At 39.8% G+C, this 19,417-nt stretch overlaps 1 protein-coding gene across 14 annotated transcripts in view; it reads left to right on the forward strand.

Moving 5' to 3' along the window:
- Positions 1–19,417, forward strand: part of ANO4 (anoctamin 4) — a 381,203-nt gene that overhangs the window by 241,611 nt on the left and 120,175 nt on the right. For 12 of the 14 annotated variants that reach the window (XM_070254006.1, XM_070254010.1, XM_070254008.1 and 9 more), the window contains 2 exons: positions 4,345–4,445; positions 8,866–8,910. In XM_070254006.1, the coding sequence (XP_070110107.1) occupies positions 4,345–4,445; positions 8,866–8,910 (146 nt within the window). The remainder of the gene's footprint in view (positions 1–4,344; positions 4,446–8,865; positions 8,911–19,417) is intronic. The other 2 variants (XM_070254005.1, XM_070254011.1) reach the window with 1 other exon arrangement.

Raw genomic sequence — 19,417 nt, forward strand, 5'->3', positions numbered from 1 at the left:
TATGAATATGAATATGTGTAGTCCAACCTCAGAGTCTGCATACCTAACTAACCTCTGTGGTTCAGCTACCCATGTGGCTCTGTACCCATACTCTCTCCCAGAGTGACCTCATCCAATCTTGTGGACTTAAATATTGTCTGTATCCTGGCCACACTTACTTTGTATCTCTGGCCCGGACTGCTACCCTGAGCTCCAGACTCATTTATCTAACTACCCACAAGACATCTTCTAATGGGCATTTTGAACCTAACATTTCCAAAACTGAGTTCATGATCTGCTGCCATGACCCCACTCCTGACCCTATTTGTCCCTCAGAGTCCCCTTCTCAGCAGTGGTGTCAGGGGTCATGTGATGTAGAGGTGTATGCATACATAGATATGTCTTTGAGAGATGAATTGCTTGGATCAGATAATGGCATGCTATTTCTTCTTTTCCTTACTTATTCCTTACCTCGCCTCCCGTTACTCAATTGTGACATACCAAGGCAAGGACTACAATTTATATATCTTTGCATTCCTAGCATCTAGCACATGGAAGGTGTTTAATATGTTCTTGTTGAATGAAGCAAAGAAAGAAGGGATGTTTTTTGTGAATCTTATCTATTTCTAATCCAGGTAGTCTTCATGCTACTTCTTAATTTCTCCAGTCATTCCTCTGAGGATATTTTTCCAAACTCTAAATGGCCATTTTTCTCCTCCCCAAGGTTCTAACCTAAGGGATTTTTATTGCAGTATATTAATGAAACAACTCTATGTTTAAAAAAAAATCATTTTCATTTCTCTTCACTTTGGCACTTGCACACTTAGATTTATGTGGAAGGGAATACTTACTAATGAGGAAAAACCTATTTAGAAACAGTAGCATAATCATTCAGCAGTAAAGCAAAGAGTGAAATATGAGCCATATAATTAGCAATCATCTGTCTCACATTTATTTTTCTGGGCTGAAGTTCAGTTCCTCCTTGAAAAACTGTATGTAAATAGTAAGCCCCATCTACACACAGAAACACACACATGCACACAGAGGACCTGTGAATAGACATTCATCATCATTCAAGGGAATTCAGTTAACATTTTTCTCACGATGATCAAGATTACTTTGAGTAGTTCCAAATCAAATCTCAGTTCATTAGTAGTTTTACTCTTTGTTTTTGTTGCTTTGTTTTCTAAACTATGAAATTCTTTTCAGATTAGTTTGTATAAACTGGTAAAGGAACAATTCTGAGCTTATGCATCTTCCCTGCATGTACAAAGCCACGGGTTTATTTAAGCCTCAGAGTTTATTAGATAAAATTGACAAAGAAGTCAAGGGTTGTGAGTGTGGACTCAGCTCTGTCGGGTAAACGTTCAGTTTGGCTTGAGTGGCTTCACCTGTTCTCTCTCTCTCTCTCTCTCTCCTCTAAGAAATTGAAGGAAAGCCTCTCTCACAAGGTTCTTGTGGGAATAAAATGAGGTAATATGTGAAAATGTTTCCAAAATTACAAAGCACTAAAAAAAAAAAATAAAATGATGGTTTTATAATTTTATTATAATTGAAATAATAAGAAAAATGAAGTTATTTTTATCATGCCAAATGAATCAAAGCAGCTGCACTTTTATGCAGAAAATGTTGAAACCCATGTGAGAATTTTAGTTGACTCAGTATTTGTTCAGATGATGAGCTTGGCTTTTCCACACATAGAAGCCTGGCATTTAAAATGTGCCCTAAGTGGAATATATTATTGTGTTCTCCTTAATGTTTTCATCCATTCATGGGGATCTCCAAAATGATTTTTCTTTGTCTAGACTGTACATTTTCTGTAAAACTAGCAATTACAGTGATTTCGTGGAGAGAGTATACTCTGAGATTATATTTTGCTCTGACTCAAAGTTTTTCTGGTTCTGTGATTCAGTCAAGATTCTGTGAATCAGTCACATTCCAGTACTGTTTTCCTTATTGCACAGTTTTACTTCTTCTCTCTTAGGAAGATGAGAGAAGAAACAACAGTGAGTATAGAACCTTGTAGGAAAGCTAGGTGAATATAAAGAATTCCTATTATCACAATTAAACTTTCTAAGTGAGGAAGATGCATAACTTTCCCAGACTCTGAACTGTATCTTTAATATAAAAAAACACCGATTTTTAGGAAATGTAGTCTTTCTTCTGCTTTATAACTTGGAGAACTGTACTATATTTCAAAAGCAAGTGGCAGTCTTTTCCAGACCACAGAAATGCTCGAGTGATAAGCTGTGAGACCATTTCACATCAAGGCATCAGTGCGTCCTCAGACATGAATGGGACAGGATGGAGTTTGCATGTGTGCGTGCGTGCTGTGTTTCTCTATGTTCTGTATGGACGTTGCCACCCGTGAGCTCATTCACATGCTCCCCAACTACTTAGCTCTAAGCACCCAGTGGAGGGAGGACTGAATATAATAGGTTATTAAATAGAAAACCAGTTTGTGCAAAGACACACAGCACTGGCCATCACATCTTCAGTGCTTACTGACTCGTCTGTTCCCTGGTTGGGCGGTGTCTCATTTGCAGTAACCTGCTATACTGGCTTCAAGAGTCACTTCATTGACAGTCCCTTCCTGCTTCACAGGACTCACAGCTTTCGCCTGGGCCAGGACTAAATGTTCGCATTTCGCTAACCATCTTCATGAATTAGACAAATATTGTTTGTGCTCCCTCTGTACCAGGCATTGTGCTAGGCCCAGAGAATTCGACCAAGAATTACAGAAATGTTCCTTGTTCTCAGGGGGCTTATAGTCAGGGGTCTGCTTGTCCCACGCTGGAATATAAAACCTCACTTCTGCCTGAATTGCCAGAAAGTTTGATTTTTCAGACCACTATCAGAACCTTGGCTCTCCTCCCCATGGGAAATTCAGCATCACCCGGGTCCCTGAGAACATTGCAGTTGACACTAGTTTGATTTTCATAATATCTTGAGGACTTCTTATGAATTAAGTACAATATTTATAAACCCAGCAATAAGACCCTGAATGAAAATATGAGAAATGAATTACAATTGTGTATCATCTGCAATTTAAGAACAATTTCCTATAGTGCATATTTACCCCAGCTTGAGCATTAAGTTGAGTTTCTGTTTTTGTCAGCTACGTAAAAATATTTGTTTATAAATACTATTATGAGGAGAGTTAGCCACAAAGGTCTAACATGTCTTTAACTATAAAATTTTAGATCAACCTTCTTAAACTATAAAAATTTCAATGGTGTGCTGTCCAGGATGACATTGTATGAGAAAGATATGGATAAATAATTGGCCATTTGCTAATTTAAATTGGTTTGGCTCACTGTTTTCTCATTTTTCTTCTACCTCCTTCCACATCCCAGTCCTCCCCGTGGGAAATGACTTTCGTAACTGGAGATGTCCCTTCAGCCAGAGGCGTAGACCAAAACCTGTTGGGTTGTTATCAGGGTGTGAAGTCCTAGTTTTACTTTCCTGAGTTCTGTGTTGATAAAAAGCCCCAGAGAAGACAAAGCTTTTGGACTGAAGAGCACAGTCCTTTGACAAAGCTTTCCCTGATACTGACCCACATTTAAGTCTCACGTCCCTTAAGTCCCTCCATCTCTACCACCACCAATGTTTGCTTTGCCTGGATGAATGAGAGCATCTCTCCTTCTCTCTGCTTTTGCTGCCACTCTCCCTTATAATTTATTCTCCATGGAGGAGCCCAGTGATCTTTGAAAACCTAAATCAAAATGAACTTAGTGTTCCTATAATACAATCCAACTGTCTTGTGACCTGTGAAGCACTGCGCGCTCTGCCAGCCTCTTCTCAGGCTGATCTTCATGATGAACACACTGCAGACCTCTCCTCCCTTACTGCTCCTTCAACATGCGACAGGCCAAGGAATTTCCCAGTGTAGGGTCTTTGCACCCAGAACATCCATCCCATGCTCTTTACCCAACCAGCACCTTCTTTATGTCTCAGCTCACATGCCATCTCCACATAGAGGCCTTTCCTTGATCCCTTGTCCAAAGCAGTGTCTGCCCCCTCCCTAGAGCTCTTTCTCCCATTACTTTTTCTTCAGAACAGTCATCACTATCTGAGTTTATTCCTCTCTTTTTAACTTATTTTTGCCAATCTTCATTTTTAAAATATTTTTTAAAGAATGTAAATGGTATTTATATCTCTTGTTCGCAGCTGGGTCTCCAGTGCCTTACACACAGTGGTATATTTGTTGAATGAATATGTGCACACATGGGGCTCAGCTTATTGCTGAATAAAGGCCCCAAATCGTAAACTCCATACCAGTTCATGCGTTCTAAGTTCCAATTCAATTTTAACCACAGGAGACTGGGATATGCTTTTCAATTTAGTTTCTTTTTTCTGTTTCAGTCCTCTCTAATAAATAGTGACATTATCTTTGTGAAGTTGCATGCTCCATGGGAAGTGCTTGGAAGATATGCAGAACAAATGAATGTAAGAATGCCTTTCAGGTAGGTGCAAATGTATTTCCTCCCAACTCTGTCTGCTGCTTCACTGTAAACCTGATGTGCTCCTCTCTAGGAACAAATAAAACTGAAATGCAGCCTGGAATGCTGTTAGAGAAGAACCTTCTAATGTTTAGGAAGGACAATAAGTCTTTATGGCCAATAATGACTTCGTGACTTTTTGTGAAATTTTCTGGCTAATTCGTTCTTTAGCAGGTACATATTTCAAGTGCCTGTGAGAAGGAGGACTTTCCAAGTGGCATTTTCATTTCCAAAGTGCCATTTTTAGAAGCCCTGTGTACTGCTGCTTTGAACAGCCAGACCCCAGGCATCAGCGGTGTCGGGGAATATTTATGGTCCTTACTGACCAGTCCCTTCCAGAAAAAGCATTGAAGTCTGCTTCCATTGAAACAAATTCAAGAAATTTCATGAAAATGTGATCTATTTTTTTAAATAAGCTATTTTTAAATTTTAAAAAGTCAAGGTCATAAACACCATGCAAACACAAGCATTGATATTTATTCCAAGGGGAATAGAAAATACTTTGTGTGGATTGCTTAGTTATTTAAAAGGATTAATTTACCTTCATCTCACAGTGAATATTCTTATTTTCCCTATGGATTAAGGAAAAATGATCTTCACTTGCTAGATGGAAATAAAGTATTAAACCTGAAATTATAAATGCCAAGATATGTGGGAAATCCATAATGGAATCCCCTAAAAGAGGTGGAGGGATTTAGTACCAAGGACAGTTCCAAAGGGACTTAAACAATTAAATACTTTTGGTTTGCAATTTGCCAATAAGACCAAGTCAGACAATAGGAACTAGGCAAATTGGTGCCAGTTCTAAAATACACCTCTTAATGAGCTGTGGAAAGTTATAGAGACAAAGAATCAGCTACATTCATAGGGACAGAGAGGAGCTAGGGACACATTTAGAGAAGGGTAATTTCCATTCATAGGCTGTTAGTACATCTCCCTGGTGCATCTTATTTTCTTTGTTTATTGGCCTTTACGTCCTAATACCAAGTCAAAATAAAGGCTGGAATTTCTAGAATCCATTTGCCTTGAGGCAAAATTCTCAAAAGAATTGAGATAAACATAGTTCTAATCTTTGGATTTATTCTTGTATTTAAAATATTCCGAAGGAAATCTAAGAACCCAAGGATTTTTTTTTAATTATATATTATCACTAAGAGACAGAAGGAACATCAATTTAGTTTCTGCTGAAAATTGCTACACTATAGTTATAATTAATTAAAGCCCATATTTATCAATGCTGTAACTATCTAACATGGATTAGTACTATATTGCATATAAGAACCAAAATGATAAGAAACCACTATAAAAAATGCTTAGATAATCATATATCAGACTAACATCTTCTAGCCAACGAAGCCAAAAGTCTACCTTTTGATAAAAGTAAGGTAGTAAAATTAGTGAAATTGATACCCTCTTCCCAGTAAAAATCTCACAAAACCTTCTGCCACATCACACTTCTTGAGCAAAGTACCCAAGCAGATTGTGAAAACTTGAGCAATGTTAGTGCACAGCAAGTTCCCTTAGTATCTGGAAGCATCAACATCTGAAGGCCCTGGCTGCATCATAGATAACACTTTTGTATGCCCATTACATAGCAGAAAAATGCTGCCTGCCAGCAGCATTAATACTTTTCTTAGGCAGCATTCAGAGAATGTGACCCAGGCAATAGAAAGAAAGCCATAATAACTATGAATAATAATCTTCTTTTTAAATGTAGGAATTCTTGCAGGACAACAAGTTTAGGAGAAAATACTGTTAATGTGTAGACACCAATTCGCCTCATTAATATTGATGTGATTTTACCTAAGCATAGCTTCTCTTGATGCAACCTGATGCCTTTAAAATATATGCTATCATCTTGTCTACAATTTCAGACAAATAACTCGAACCTACAGAGATATTTTCATTTCCAAAGGAGGAATTGTCCTGCCATATCGTTTCAACAAAATGTGCAAACATCAATTTGGCTGAATTTAAATGCCCCAAAGAATATCATCTGTATTTATTATTTTCTGTAGACTGCACCTTTGAATCTAAGCCAAGGTTTAGTCTCCCTGGATTTTTATTCCTACAGTGTTCAAAAGGAAGTTGAGGGGCTGGCCCCATGGCTGAGTAGTTAAGTTCGCACACTCTGCTTCGGTGGCCCAGCGTTTCGCTGGTTCAGATCCTGGGCGTGGACATGGCACCATTCGTCAGGCCATGCTGAGGTGGTATCCCACATGCCACAACTAGAAGGACCCACAACTAAAATATACAACTATGTACTAGGGGGACTTGCGGAGAAAAAGCAGGAAAAAAAAAAAAAGATTGGCAACAGTTGTTAGCTCAGGTGCCAATCTTTAAAACAAAAAACGGAAGTTGAGGAATAGGTTTCTTATGGGAAATTGACAATAAGATCTGATGCTTCAATACCTGTATGTCCATGGATATGGGTTTTTTAATTAATAGACTATTTTTAGAGCATTTTTAGGTTTACGGAAAATTGAATAGATAGTATAGAGTATTCCTATATATCCCCTCTCATGCACTGACAGTTTCCTTATTATTAATATCTTACATTCGTTTGGTATATTTCTTAAAATTGGACCAACATTGATACATTATTATTAACTAAAGGTCACAGTTTAGGGTTCACTGTTTGTCTTGTAAGCTCTATGGGTTTTGATAAACGCATGATGTCATGTATCCACCGGTACAGTATCACACAGAATAGTTTCACCGCCCTAACAATTCCCTGTACTCCACCTATTTATCCCCTCGTCCCCCAACCCAACCCCTGGCAACCACTGGTCTTTTTATTGTCTCTATAGTTTTGCCTATTAAAAAGATGGATATATTTTTAAGTTTTCGCAGATATGCAAAATAAGTTTTGGCATATAAACTTCCCATTTTCCAAAGATAAGATAGTTCAGTAACAGTTCAGAATACATAAAAACCACATCAGTTTCATTCCTACAGTAGTCCCCCGTTACCCATGGGGATACATTCCAAGACCCCCAGTGAATGCCTGAAATTACAGATAGTCCCAAATCCTACATATACTATTTTTCCCATACATCCATATTTGAGGTGCAACAGCAAAACTAGCATGAATTTCTTTTTCTTTCTTTACAATTTCATGGAAAGAAGGTTCATTCTTACTGTAGATCATAGCAACATCAGTATACAATTTTTTTTCTTTCCATATTAAGTCAAGAACTTTCACCTTTTCTCTTAAAGGAAACACGGCTTCTCTTTGGCATAACCGAGGTGCCAGCATCACTACTCTTGCCCTTTGGGGCCATTATTAAGTAAAATAAGGGTTGCTTAAACACAAGCACTGTGATACCAAGACAGTCCATCTGATAATCAAGAGAACTACTGAGTGACTAATGGTCAGGTAGTGTATATAGCATGGATACACTAGACAAATGGCTGATTCACATCCCAGGGAGGACAGAGTGGGGACCGCCTGAGATTTAATCACACTACTCAGAACAGCATGCAATTTGAAACTTATGAATTGTTTATTTCTGGAATTTTCCATTTTCTATTTTCGGATTGTGATTGACCATGGGTAACTGAAACTGCAGGCAGCAAAACTGTGGATAAAGGGGGACCATTATACTCCATTTGTTGAAGCCCAAAATATGGAAAGGGAGATTGCATTTTAATAAAGCATCTAACACATGTGCTCTCCACTCAAACCACACCCAGAATTTTCATTTGTAATATTTTTTAAAATGCAAATGTACAGAAGTGCGACAGATTCTTATTAAGTCTGACTTAAAAAAAATTTTTCCAGAATTCCTTGATTTACCTCTTTAATTCACCTATAACCAGGGCCAGAGGTTAGGCATTATGAGCTAGTGTGGTGATTTACATCTGAATGTTGATGCTGATTGATGTCCTTCCCATACTGGTTGTAAAATATATATTTTTTCATATTAGCCCATATCAAATGAGAGAGATGTTCTGTAAACTTGAAGTGCTATATAAATATTAGTTAACATAATAGTATGCCCATTAAATTATGTCTACTGCCAGCAGGCTGGCAATCCACCTCTGCACCCCTGAAAAAAGTCTGACTTCAGCTGAATACATATAAATACCAGTTGTCCAAATCATTGCTCTGCATGGGTTTTGTAGGCAAGGAGCAACCACAAAGAATTATGGTAATGAGGAGAGGAAAAATATCAATGGAAACTGTTTCATAAGATTTCGTGACTCAAAAACGCATGCGCTATGTTTCCACTACATTTCTCACTGTTAATCTCTCTTTAGTTTTTTCTTCTTCACCTCTTACAGGCTTCTATCTTCAATCTCCTTTCCTTCCTTGCTAGTTCAAACTGTAACTGACGATGGGTTTTCTTCTCGACTGGCTTCATTTTTGCTGTTCTTCCAGGAGAAAAATCTATTACCTGCCCCGCCGGTACAAGTTCATGAGCAGGTTAGTAGCACGCTCTGTTGTGATGGGGTTTGCTTGATCTGTTGGCTTGTGTGCTCCAACAATGACAGGGAATACAAGATGGGGAAGATGGGCCCTTGTCACCTGGGAAAACTGGCTGCCAGGCACATTCCAAAAATAGCTATTTCAGGTTAGCTTGAAGAAAAAGCAAAGATGAAAATATCCCTCTCAGAGTGTTCCCTGTGACTTCTCCACACTTGGGAGGGCGCAATTCATCTGCCGGTGTGTTGGGGCTGGTTTATTGGTTTGTTGTAACCCATTGTATTAGATAAATTACCCCAAATCCTGGCTGTTTAGAGCATCTTTGGCCCCGATGTTATTTTTTTTCCACACGAATCTCTGCCTCCACTATATGTAACTTGAATTCTTGAAGTGTATCCAGTCTCCCTCTCAAAAACCTGATGGTTGCCTGGCCCTCCATGGGCAAGGCCCTCCTGTGTTAGTAATATTTTAATGAAGTATACGGGTGTACTATTATCTCACTCAGGAGGACTTCCTACCCTCTTTTTTAAAAAAAAGAAAAAAAAATCCCACTGGATGAAGATACCTTTATTGTACTAGGTATCCTTCCAAAGCTTATTTCTCCTTGTTTTTTGAGAAGCCAAGGAGAAGGTGGAAGCATCAACGTTGTCCTTTACTTTGATTCTGATCTGATCATTGGCAATATAATTTCCAAATTTTAGTTGGTCTTATGTGACCGTTCCCCCTGAGCTGTGCTGATGGTTAAACTTGGCAGCTATTGCGTTTCTCTGAAAATCCTATACTTAGTTCAGTTCTGTGAGATTTAGGATTCAGTTCACTTTGTTTATGCGCAGTCATAGTGATAACTAAAAGAGTAATTGATTTATTTTAGTGGCTTTACTCAAATGTACATGCATCCAACACAGTATGGTGTGAGAATTGGCATCCAAAGAAACTAAGATGTTGTGGTTTCCCCAAGTTCCCCTGAGCAGCATCCTTATTAGCAGTTCTTTCATTAGGCAGTAGCATGGCATTTGGATTCACCACTGTTTAGATTAGTCCCTTGTCGCATAATGACCTATAGAAGGCTGATGCAACACGTTAGCCTATGTCAGTAGGTCTCACTAGTTCTCAAACTTCAGCCAACATCCAAGTCACCTGCAGGGCTTGTTAAAATATGGGTTGTGGGACCCTACCCCCAGAGTTGTGACTTAGCAGGTCTGTGGTGGGGCCCAGAGAATTTTCATTTCTAACAGGTCCCAGGTGAGGCGAATGCTGCTGGTCCTGGGATGTGCTTTAGAAGCCACTGGTCTGTGTGATAGGTCCATCTCCACCTTCCCATTAAATTAAGAATTTGACTGACTATGGATGGAATGAATTAAAACCCAAATCAAATAAAACCTGAAGGAAACATGACAAAGTGAAGAGAAAGTTCTCCCAGCTTTGGTGGCACAGTGGAAATATCAAGATTATACATATTGTTTCAATCTGTTGAGTGCAATATATTCCAGATACTTAACGGAGTGGGGAGAAATCTTACTCTCATCCAAATTTGCCAAGCAGCCTTCATTCAATAAAGTGAATATGAGTGGGAAAAGGCCTAATCCTTTGAGATCATAAAACCTGTGTTTGAATCTTGGCACTAGATGAGTTTGGACAAGTTACTTCACATCTTTGAGCCTAAGTTTCTACATTTGTCAAATGAGGATGCTAATTCCCACCCTGGAGGGTTGACGTGAGGGTTAGTGCCTGGTATGAGCAGATCTTCAATACATGGTATCTGTTAAATGATTGTTATATGTAATATTTGTAATATTAACTTTATGTATTTTCATAACTCCTATTCCTTTTCTGCTTCTGAACTTATCCATCTCCTATAGTTTCCTTTGTTCACCCTCTAGTGACTAGTCCACTAATGCTGTTCTGATTTTACTTGTCATTTTCTCCATTTATATTCCCTATCTAGACCTTGTCCACTAACCACGCAGTCACCTGACTTAAAACCTAAGGGTCATTCTGGATGTTTTGCCCCCGATCTATTCAGTCTCTCAAGTTCTGGAGATGCTGCCCCATGAACGCGCCTGGAATCCGTACATTACTCTCCATTCCCACTGCCGTTGCCTTAACTGAGCTCTCATCACCTCTTGCTATTTTACACGAATTTACCTTCCTACCTCTGTTCTGACCCTCTTCCAAACTCTCCTCTGGTCATCTTCCTAGGGAGCAAATCTGTTCATATCTCTTGGTGGCTTCCTCATAATAGGAAAATAAAGTTAAAAGCCTTCAGCTTAAAAAGTGACACTTTTTATAAATTGTCTTCATCCATCTCTCTCCTCCCATCAGTCTTTGCTCTATCCATATGGAACCACTGATGGTTCCCAGACATATCATGCTCACTTGAGTTTATGTGCCTTTGCATATAGTTCCTTCTGGAAAGTTCTTTGTCATCTTGCTCACCAAGGTAATGCCTACTCAGTCCTCAAAACTCTGTCTACATTGTTCAGACTTTTAACCAGGTTAAATGATGCCTCTTCTCTATTCTCCCATTGGCACGCTATGCCCCCATCATCATGTGCTATAAGTCTGAGATATAGATATCCATCTCTCCACCTGGATGGCACATGTAAGCAAGGGTGACTCATCCAATTCTGTATTTCTAGCACCTAGCACATAGTAGGTGGAGTGAGTGAGTGAATGAATCTCCATACACACGTGTGAAGATTGGAGTGGGGGGAAAAAGAGGTCAAAAAGAAAAGAAGCATAGGAAAACTAAGTCTGCCTGAGGTGTCAGACACAGACTTGGGACTGAAACATTTGTACACATTATGGTGGAGGAGTGGACAAGGAAGACTTGAAAGAAATGGTGATAGAAGGAACCAAGTAGTCTCAAGGTCAGATAGGATATCATATGTCATCAAGACCAAATGACTCATCAGTTACTTGAACCTCTGCTGTATCGTCAGCCAGCCTGTGTTTACACATCTCTGAAGACAGGGAATTCCCAAACTCATCTGTGAGCACCTCTAACTATTAGAAAATTCTTCCTTAAAATAAGCCATAATCTCTCCCTCTTTAGCTTTCACTCTAAAGGACACTCAGATTGTAGTTCTGCCTCGTGGATAGACGAAAAATAATCTACAGAGAAAAAAGGCAAAATATATGAGAAAGATTGTGAAATTATAGGCAAAAGGACTTAGTACTTAGCAGATATTGAAAATTGAGAATTGAGAGGAGGAGAAAGAGGTTTCTACATCTAAGGGATTGGGAAACTTGTTTGGAGGTAAAAGAAGAATGGAAGTCTGGAAGAGATACCGGTGTGGTGAGAAAGATGATGATTTTTGTTTTAATAATTATGTATTATAACTCACAGTAGGTCTTTGAGGTGATAGTGTCCTGAAGGCCTTTGGAATTGATGGCAAAGCAGTTGAAGCTAGAGATAAAGCCAGATAATCCAATTTGGGAGTCAAAGCCATAGAAGTCATGACATTAGTCAGGGGAGTGGATGGAATTTCCCAGGGAAGGATGTAGGGAGTGAAGAGAAGATGGCCCGTGGCAATTCCTTGGAAAATAGGTGTTAAGGAGACAGGAGGAGATGGGGGGAGGATGAAAAAGAGCAATTGAATAAGTATGAGGAGAACTAAGGGAGGGCAGTGTCAAAGGCACTAGGAATGAGTTTTCATAAGAAGGAATGTTCTTTAGCTCCTGATCAAGGATGAGGGATGAGAATTGCTTTTGGATACAGACATACCTTGGAGATATTGTGGGTTTTGTTCCAGACCACTACAATAAAAGAAATATCAGGATAAAGCAAGTCACACAAATTTTTTTGGTTTCCCAGTGCATATAAAAGTTATTAGTTGCATTATACTATAGTCTATCAAGTGTGCAATAGCATTATGTCCAAAAAAATGTACATGCCGTAATTAAAAAATACTTTATTGGGGCTGGCCCGGTGGCACAGTGGTTAAGTTCACGCGTTCTGCTTTGGTGGCCTGGGGTCCGCTGGTTTGGATCCCAGGTGCAGACCTATGCACTGCTTGTCAAGCCATGCTATGGCAGGCATCCCACATATAAAGTAGAGGAAGATGGGCACGGATGTTAGCTCAGGGCCAGTCTTCTTAGCAAAAAGAGGAGGATTGGCAGTGGATGTTAGCTCAGGGCTAATCTTCCTCAAAAAGAAAATACTTTATTGCTGAAAAAAGAAAATGCTAGCCGTTATCTGAGCCTTCAATGAGTCGGAATCTTTTTGCTGGTGGAGTCTTGGAAAAAACAATAATATTTAGAAGTTGCTGGTAACTACTGTGATAGTTGTTTCCATAGAGTAGTAGTTCTCAAACTTTAGCATGCATCAGGATCATCTGAAGGGCTTTTAATACTCAGATCACTGGGCCCATTCCCAGGGTTTCTGAGGTGAGGCTCAATAGTAATTTGCATCTCTAACGAGATCCAAGCGATGTTGGTATTGCTGGTCCAGGACTACATTTTGAGAATGATGACCACAGAATGGAGGGTAAGGAAATCAAATTATAGCTGATGGAGAATGAAGGGTGGTCCTGACAAATCAGAGGTAGTGCTAAGTTTCAGGGTGGAGGAAAGGAGAAGGAGGGGATGGGATTAGAACAGGAGCTAAGAAGCAGGAAGCAGAAGAGACTGTGAACATGTGATCCATCAAGTATTCCCCATGTGTGCAGAGGGGAGACTTGTGAGTGACTAAGAGCTTAGGAAAGTCTTGTTTCTTGAACTGGAAGAATAGCTTATTAAACATTAATCTTTGCCTGAAAAAGTCAGTGCTACTTCAAGTGCATAAACCACAACCTTAAAAGAATGTAGGCATTGGAAGGCAGTGAGAGACGCTGGGACAAAATAAAGGAAAAGAAATCCTAACTATGGTGGTATGACGCATTGATTCAGAATGGCTCCTTAAGATAAGCTTCATTACTTACTACATAGAATTAAGTTTTGGACATCGCTGTGGTGGTGTAACTGAAGCCCGATGTCTGGTGTATATTTTTAAACGCAGTTTGTCAGAAAATTTCCTATCTTCTTTAACTCTTTATTTCACCTCAGAACAGACTGATTTAGATGATAGAGTGTCTCTTTGTAACCAGGTCTGATATTAAAAGTTGAAGGGCACAGCTACATTGTTATGCTAGTTGTACACGGGTAATAAAACATTGACTTCCAATGTTCTAAAATTCTCACATCATACTAAAGATGTATTTTTACTTTGGCTTGTAGTTTCATCCATATAAATGATATGTCATTTCATTAATCCACAGGAGCCTCTCTGAAACAAATCTATCTCCTTTAAGGATGAGAGAAATGAATTATAAATTTTGTAAAGTTTCTGAGCAGGCAGAGAAATAAAGCCTCATTTCACAGATATCTTTATTTGAAAAAGTCGCCTGACTCTGTAAAGCACAGTCATATAGTTCCAACATGTATTTTTGGAGTAAATGCTCTTTTCATCTACTTACTTGGTCTATTAAATGCTGTTTTGACTCTTTGGGCAGACTTAGAGGCATCATAAATTACCTAACCAATAAAGAAAGGGAATTTACTATCTTTATTCTGCCTTATTTATTTTTTATTTTTTGCCTTCACCAAATAGTACAAATATTGCCTGTAGAAGATGCGATTACAAAGTAACAAACCTGATTATCGTGGATGGCTTCTAGCTGAAGTCTCATTACTACTCATTCTTTTTCCCTCCACCCCCCATACACGTTCTGCCTGACATTATCCTTTGCACTGCTTGGCGGAATGAATGCTGGACCCTACCACATTATGCTTTGAGTGTGGTTGTAATCTTATCAGATGAGTCTACAGGCAAAACAACAAAATGACTTGTATATTTCCATCCCTGTTTTTAAAAATTAATATACGTAAATGTTCCAAAGCCTTTGGACTCTTCTATATTTAGACTGTGCCCCAGTTAGTAACCCTGTGACCTAAAAGAATTGCATTAGCTTCCAAAGATCCCTAACTCCTATCTAAGGAGAGGCTACAAATACAGGGGACTTGGCTATAAGAAGAGGAAAAAGAAATCTAAGCCTGCTGTTGTCTGTCATCAGTCCAGGAGGGCTCCATTTACTGCAACATAGGGCTTTGTGTGATGCCTAAAAGAAAACAAACAATGAAACTCATCTGTGGGTTCCCTCTAGGCATATCACCCCTGAAAATGTAATATAACTATTAGAGACATGATGCTATTATAACATTCTGGTCTGGGGAAAAGCAGGTGTCTCTGAAGTAGCTTGTTTCATTTAATTCAGCCTGATTAAGTTGTCCCTGGTACAAACTCCCTTCTGGGTTGGTAGTGGCTCAAGGGAAAGGCCCTTGTCTTCTGTTTCTTCAGGGTACGCCCACAGCATCCAGGTCAGGGATCTGCACACAGTAGGTAGTTTATAAAGGCCTGCTGACAGCTTAGCATGTTGGGAGTGAAGTCCTTTGCAGGTGGCCTTTTCTTGAATCATCACTACTCCTGAGGTGGGTGGGATTCTCTCCCCTTTTTATAGCTGACGGACACAGAGATTTAAGCAGAACCTTCTCGAGGCACATTTGCAAGGCACAGCTTGGGAAGGCACAGCACAGCAGAGGTGGTGTCTGTGCTCATTTGCTTGTGCTGCACTGCCAGCTCTTTCCAGCTACCCAGAACCTCAGCTGCCATGAACCAGCATTTTGAGGAGACCCTGAATTTACCATCAGAACAACTGTCTATAAAAGTAACTCATCTTTTAGTCCAGATAGTAACTTGACGAGTCAAGGCCAGAAATCCCCAAGTGGATGATCCATCTTCTATTTATTGAATTGCCTGTGTAGTCTGTACGAGGGCTTTTGCTCAGTAAACAGCAGAAATGGAGCAAAGTGACAATGTATCCAACCAAAATCAATGCTAAATCATTAAGCAATGTTTTCTCTTTTCTTTTACCTGCCAGTACTTTCTTAAGTAAACCCCACTCCTATTCTAAGAGACAAATGGGATGCTTTCTGGTTAGTTGGTTTCTCAACTTTTATATATCTAAGTAAATTTCAGGATTGCCTGTTTAGGGATATTTATTAAATGCAAGGTGGGAGCACAGACTTCAATACACAAGTGAGAATCAGAGCTCTTAAATTTCTGTCGAGAACTTTCTATGTGAAAATTCATTGTTATCATTTTCTTCATCCTAGAAACCACCACTTAACTGAGCATTTCGTACATCCAAGGCATTGTGCAAACACTGCATGTTCTTACGTTGTTTTGTCCTCACCACTGCCTTAAGCAAAGGGTATATTAGCTCAGAGAGGTTTAGTCACCTGTCCAGCACTGCGCTCACCACTAGTAAGCTGTGCAACTAGGAGATGAACCCACTTTCAGCTGACTCCAGTGTCTGTTACTTTATACGAAAGGTTATCCATTATGCGTTGTGAAAAGGAAAGCTCTTTATTAACTCAAGATTGTTTAGAATAATGTAGCCAAGATATTGCCCAAGTCACCATTAATTGTAATATCTAAAGAGCATTTGATTGATCATCATTTTAGAGATGAGGATACTAAGGCTCAGTGTGGAGAAAAGGCTTGTCCCAGGCCACACTGACATATGGTGTCAGAATCAAGAACCCAACTTGAGTCTCATGCTTTTCGGCCCAGGGGCTTTTGCACTATGTGTTTCTCCTTTGCAGAGTGTAAGGGGATCCTTAATAATGTCTCAGTGGCACGGTCTGGGGACGAGAATGGGTTTGTGGAAGAGCGGTCCACCATCATCCAGCCTCAGAGAGACAGACTCTTGTTCCTAGGGCCACCTGCCTGGAAGGTTGGGGCAGCATGTGGAATGTCAGCCTCAGTATGTGGGAGCCTGACTAACCATCAGGTCTCAAGGGGAAGATCAGACCCTGACTGTTTTAAGAGGTGTATTAGTTTCCTATTGTTATAAAACGTTCTCACAAACTTAGCTGCATAAAACAATACAAATTATTCACAATTCTGCAAGTCAGAAGTCCTGGAGAGGGGGGGCTCAACTAGTTTCTCTGCTCAGGGTCTCACAGGCTGAAATCAAGGAGTTGGTCAGTCTGGTTTTCCCTGGAGGCTACGGGGGAGAATTGGTTGCCAGGCTCATCCAGATTGGTTGTACAATTCAGTTCCTTGCAGTTGTAGCAGTGGGGTCTCTGTTTCTTTATTGGTTGTTAGCCAAAGGTCGTTCTCAGCTTCTAAGAAGCTGCCCACACTCCCTGACTCCCGGCTGTCTTCATCTTCAAAGCCAGCAATGATGAGTTGAATCCTCCTCACACTTTGAATCTCTCTTACTTCCCCTCTACTTCATCTCTCTTGTCTCCAGCCAGCCAAAGTTCTCTGCTTCGAAAGGGCTCACGTGATTAAACTGGGTCCACTTGAGTAATCCAGGATGCTATTTTGAAGTCCATAACCTTACTTATATCTGCAAAATCTCTTTTGCCATGTCACATAGCATATTCACAGGTTCCAGGGATGAGGTTGCAGACATCTTTGTGGGGCCATTCTGCAAACCAGATAGAGGACACACAGTGCTGACCACGTTTGAGTATTTGTTTCTGGCGTTGTGAAGAGCACACAGCAGGGATCAGCAAATCCATGCTTAGTGCTCCTGCTTCTGCTCGGGCTATCCCAGTGAAAGCCAGTTCATACCCTCCACCCAGTTAGTATCTCAGGGGTTTTATTTTTAAGATATCTTTGAAATATCTTTCTTCCACCATAATATTTAAAAGGCCCAGTTCTTCTGCTTTCCATCACTTTCACATTAGTCTCCATGGTCCTCAAGAAGTTATTAATGACACTGCTATCTACCTGGAAGCTTCTCTAAAGCATTTTATGCACATCATCTTCTATAAGCCTCCCAACAACCCTGTGAGGTCAGTAAGATGATGATGATGATGATGACGATGATTATTCCATTTTAAAACCTTTGAAAAATAAGGCTCAGAAAGGTGAGTGATTTGTGGAAGGTCACACAGCTGATAAGCAACAGAGCCAGGATTTAGGCATCCTGGTTACAAATCCCAGCTGCTTTTCGCCACACCAGGCAGCCTTCCCTCACTTCTTTTTGCCCCTTCTCATTCTTCAATTTATTAATCGTTTTCGTTATCCTTTTCTTCTCTCTCTTCACCATCTTTGCATTTCGTTTAAATTGTGTGCTACAAGCCAGTTGCTGAAAGCTGCCATTTCATTACCATAGAGTATTTATGCCTGATTTTTTTTTACAGCTTTATGTGTTTTTATCCACACTGAGCACTATACCTACCTGGGTTTAATTCATAGTCATTGCACGCAGAGCCCAGATTCTGTGAGGATGTGAACTTTGTAAAGTGTAATCTGATTAGTGCTGCAGACTGGAGATGTGTGGGAGGTAAAAGCTCTATTATGAAAAACCTCTGGGCCAGTGTCCTCCTTCTTGAGTGAGTTTTAAGGCAATCAGATGCAATAAAGCCGAGAGCCATGAGGAAGGCCACCAGCTTAGCCTAGGACGTGAAATTTATGAGTCCGTTTAAGGACTAAATCATTGAACTTGGACAAGTGATAGATGCTAGTGAAGCATAATTAACTTTGAATTGAAAAGCAAAAAGACAAATTTTAAAAGTCAAGCTCATTCCTCAAATTCTTATTTTTGGACAAAAAAAGAAAAAGAAGATAGTAGCAATAGCCAGTGGCTTTCTGTACACCAGACATTGTTCTGGAGACTTTACGTACATTTTGATCAGTTATTCATCACAACTCCATGGATTGAGTATCATTATCATTCCCATTTTACAGATAAGGAAATTGAGGCACAGCAAAGTTCAATAACTTACCCAAGGTCACACTGCTGATATTTATAGAGCCAAGGTTTGAATCCAGGCACTCCCGCCCCAGAGTTCATGTCCTCAACCACTGTGTCATACTGCCTCTCAGGAGATCATCATCTCTCTCTATTTTAGGTATCTTTAAAGAGATGGTGCGGGAGGGAAGGACCAGGAGGATGAAAGATTGAGGAGATGGAATCTTTTCCCCCATCTTGGGACTTTGGGCCCTTCCAATCTTCTATTCTTTTCTGGCTACATGACCCTGGGTAGAGTGTTTACTTCACAGTGTGTATATGTGGTGCAGACAGGTCCTCTTTGAGAGGAGGGGCCTATAGAAGCTGTGAGGTTCTTTCCAGTTTGAACTTCCAGTGGTTCTGGAGAAAAGACAGCCACCACCAGACAGAGTGAGGGATCATGGTGAGGCTGGAACAGTGCTCAGAATAAAAGAGGAGTTTACCATTAGTTTTCACTTTGGAGTTGATTGATTATGTCAAAAAATAATCCCTTCATCTGGGAGTTTCACTACAAAGGATAAATTGCCATGTAAATATTTTTTAATTGGAAAAAACATGCCCAAATTCCATGTGTTTTCAGTTAATAGAGTTAGATGGCATTTAGAGATTTTCTTCTTCCGATAAATTTGTTCCTGCTATAGCTCTTAAGTGAAGATTCCCATTATCAACTACTTTGATGGGGTGATCTCTAAAATCAAGAATCCAAAATCTACATTTTG

The sequence above is a fragment of the Equus caballus genome, chromosome 28 (genome assembly GCF_041296265.1).
Source record: "Equus caballus isolate H_3958 breed thoroughbred chromosome 28, TB-T2T, whole genome shotgun sequence".
Classification (NCBI taxonomy): Eukaryota; Metazoa; Chordata; class Mammalia; order Perissodactyla; family Equidae; genus Equus; species Equus caballus.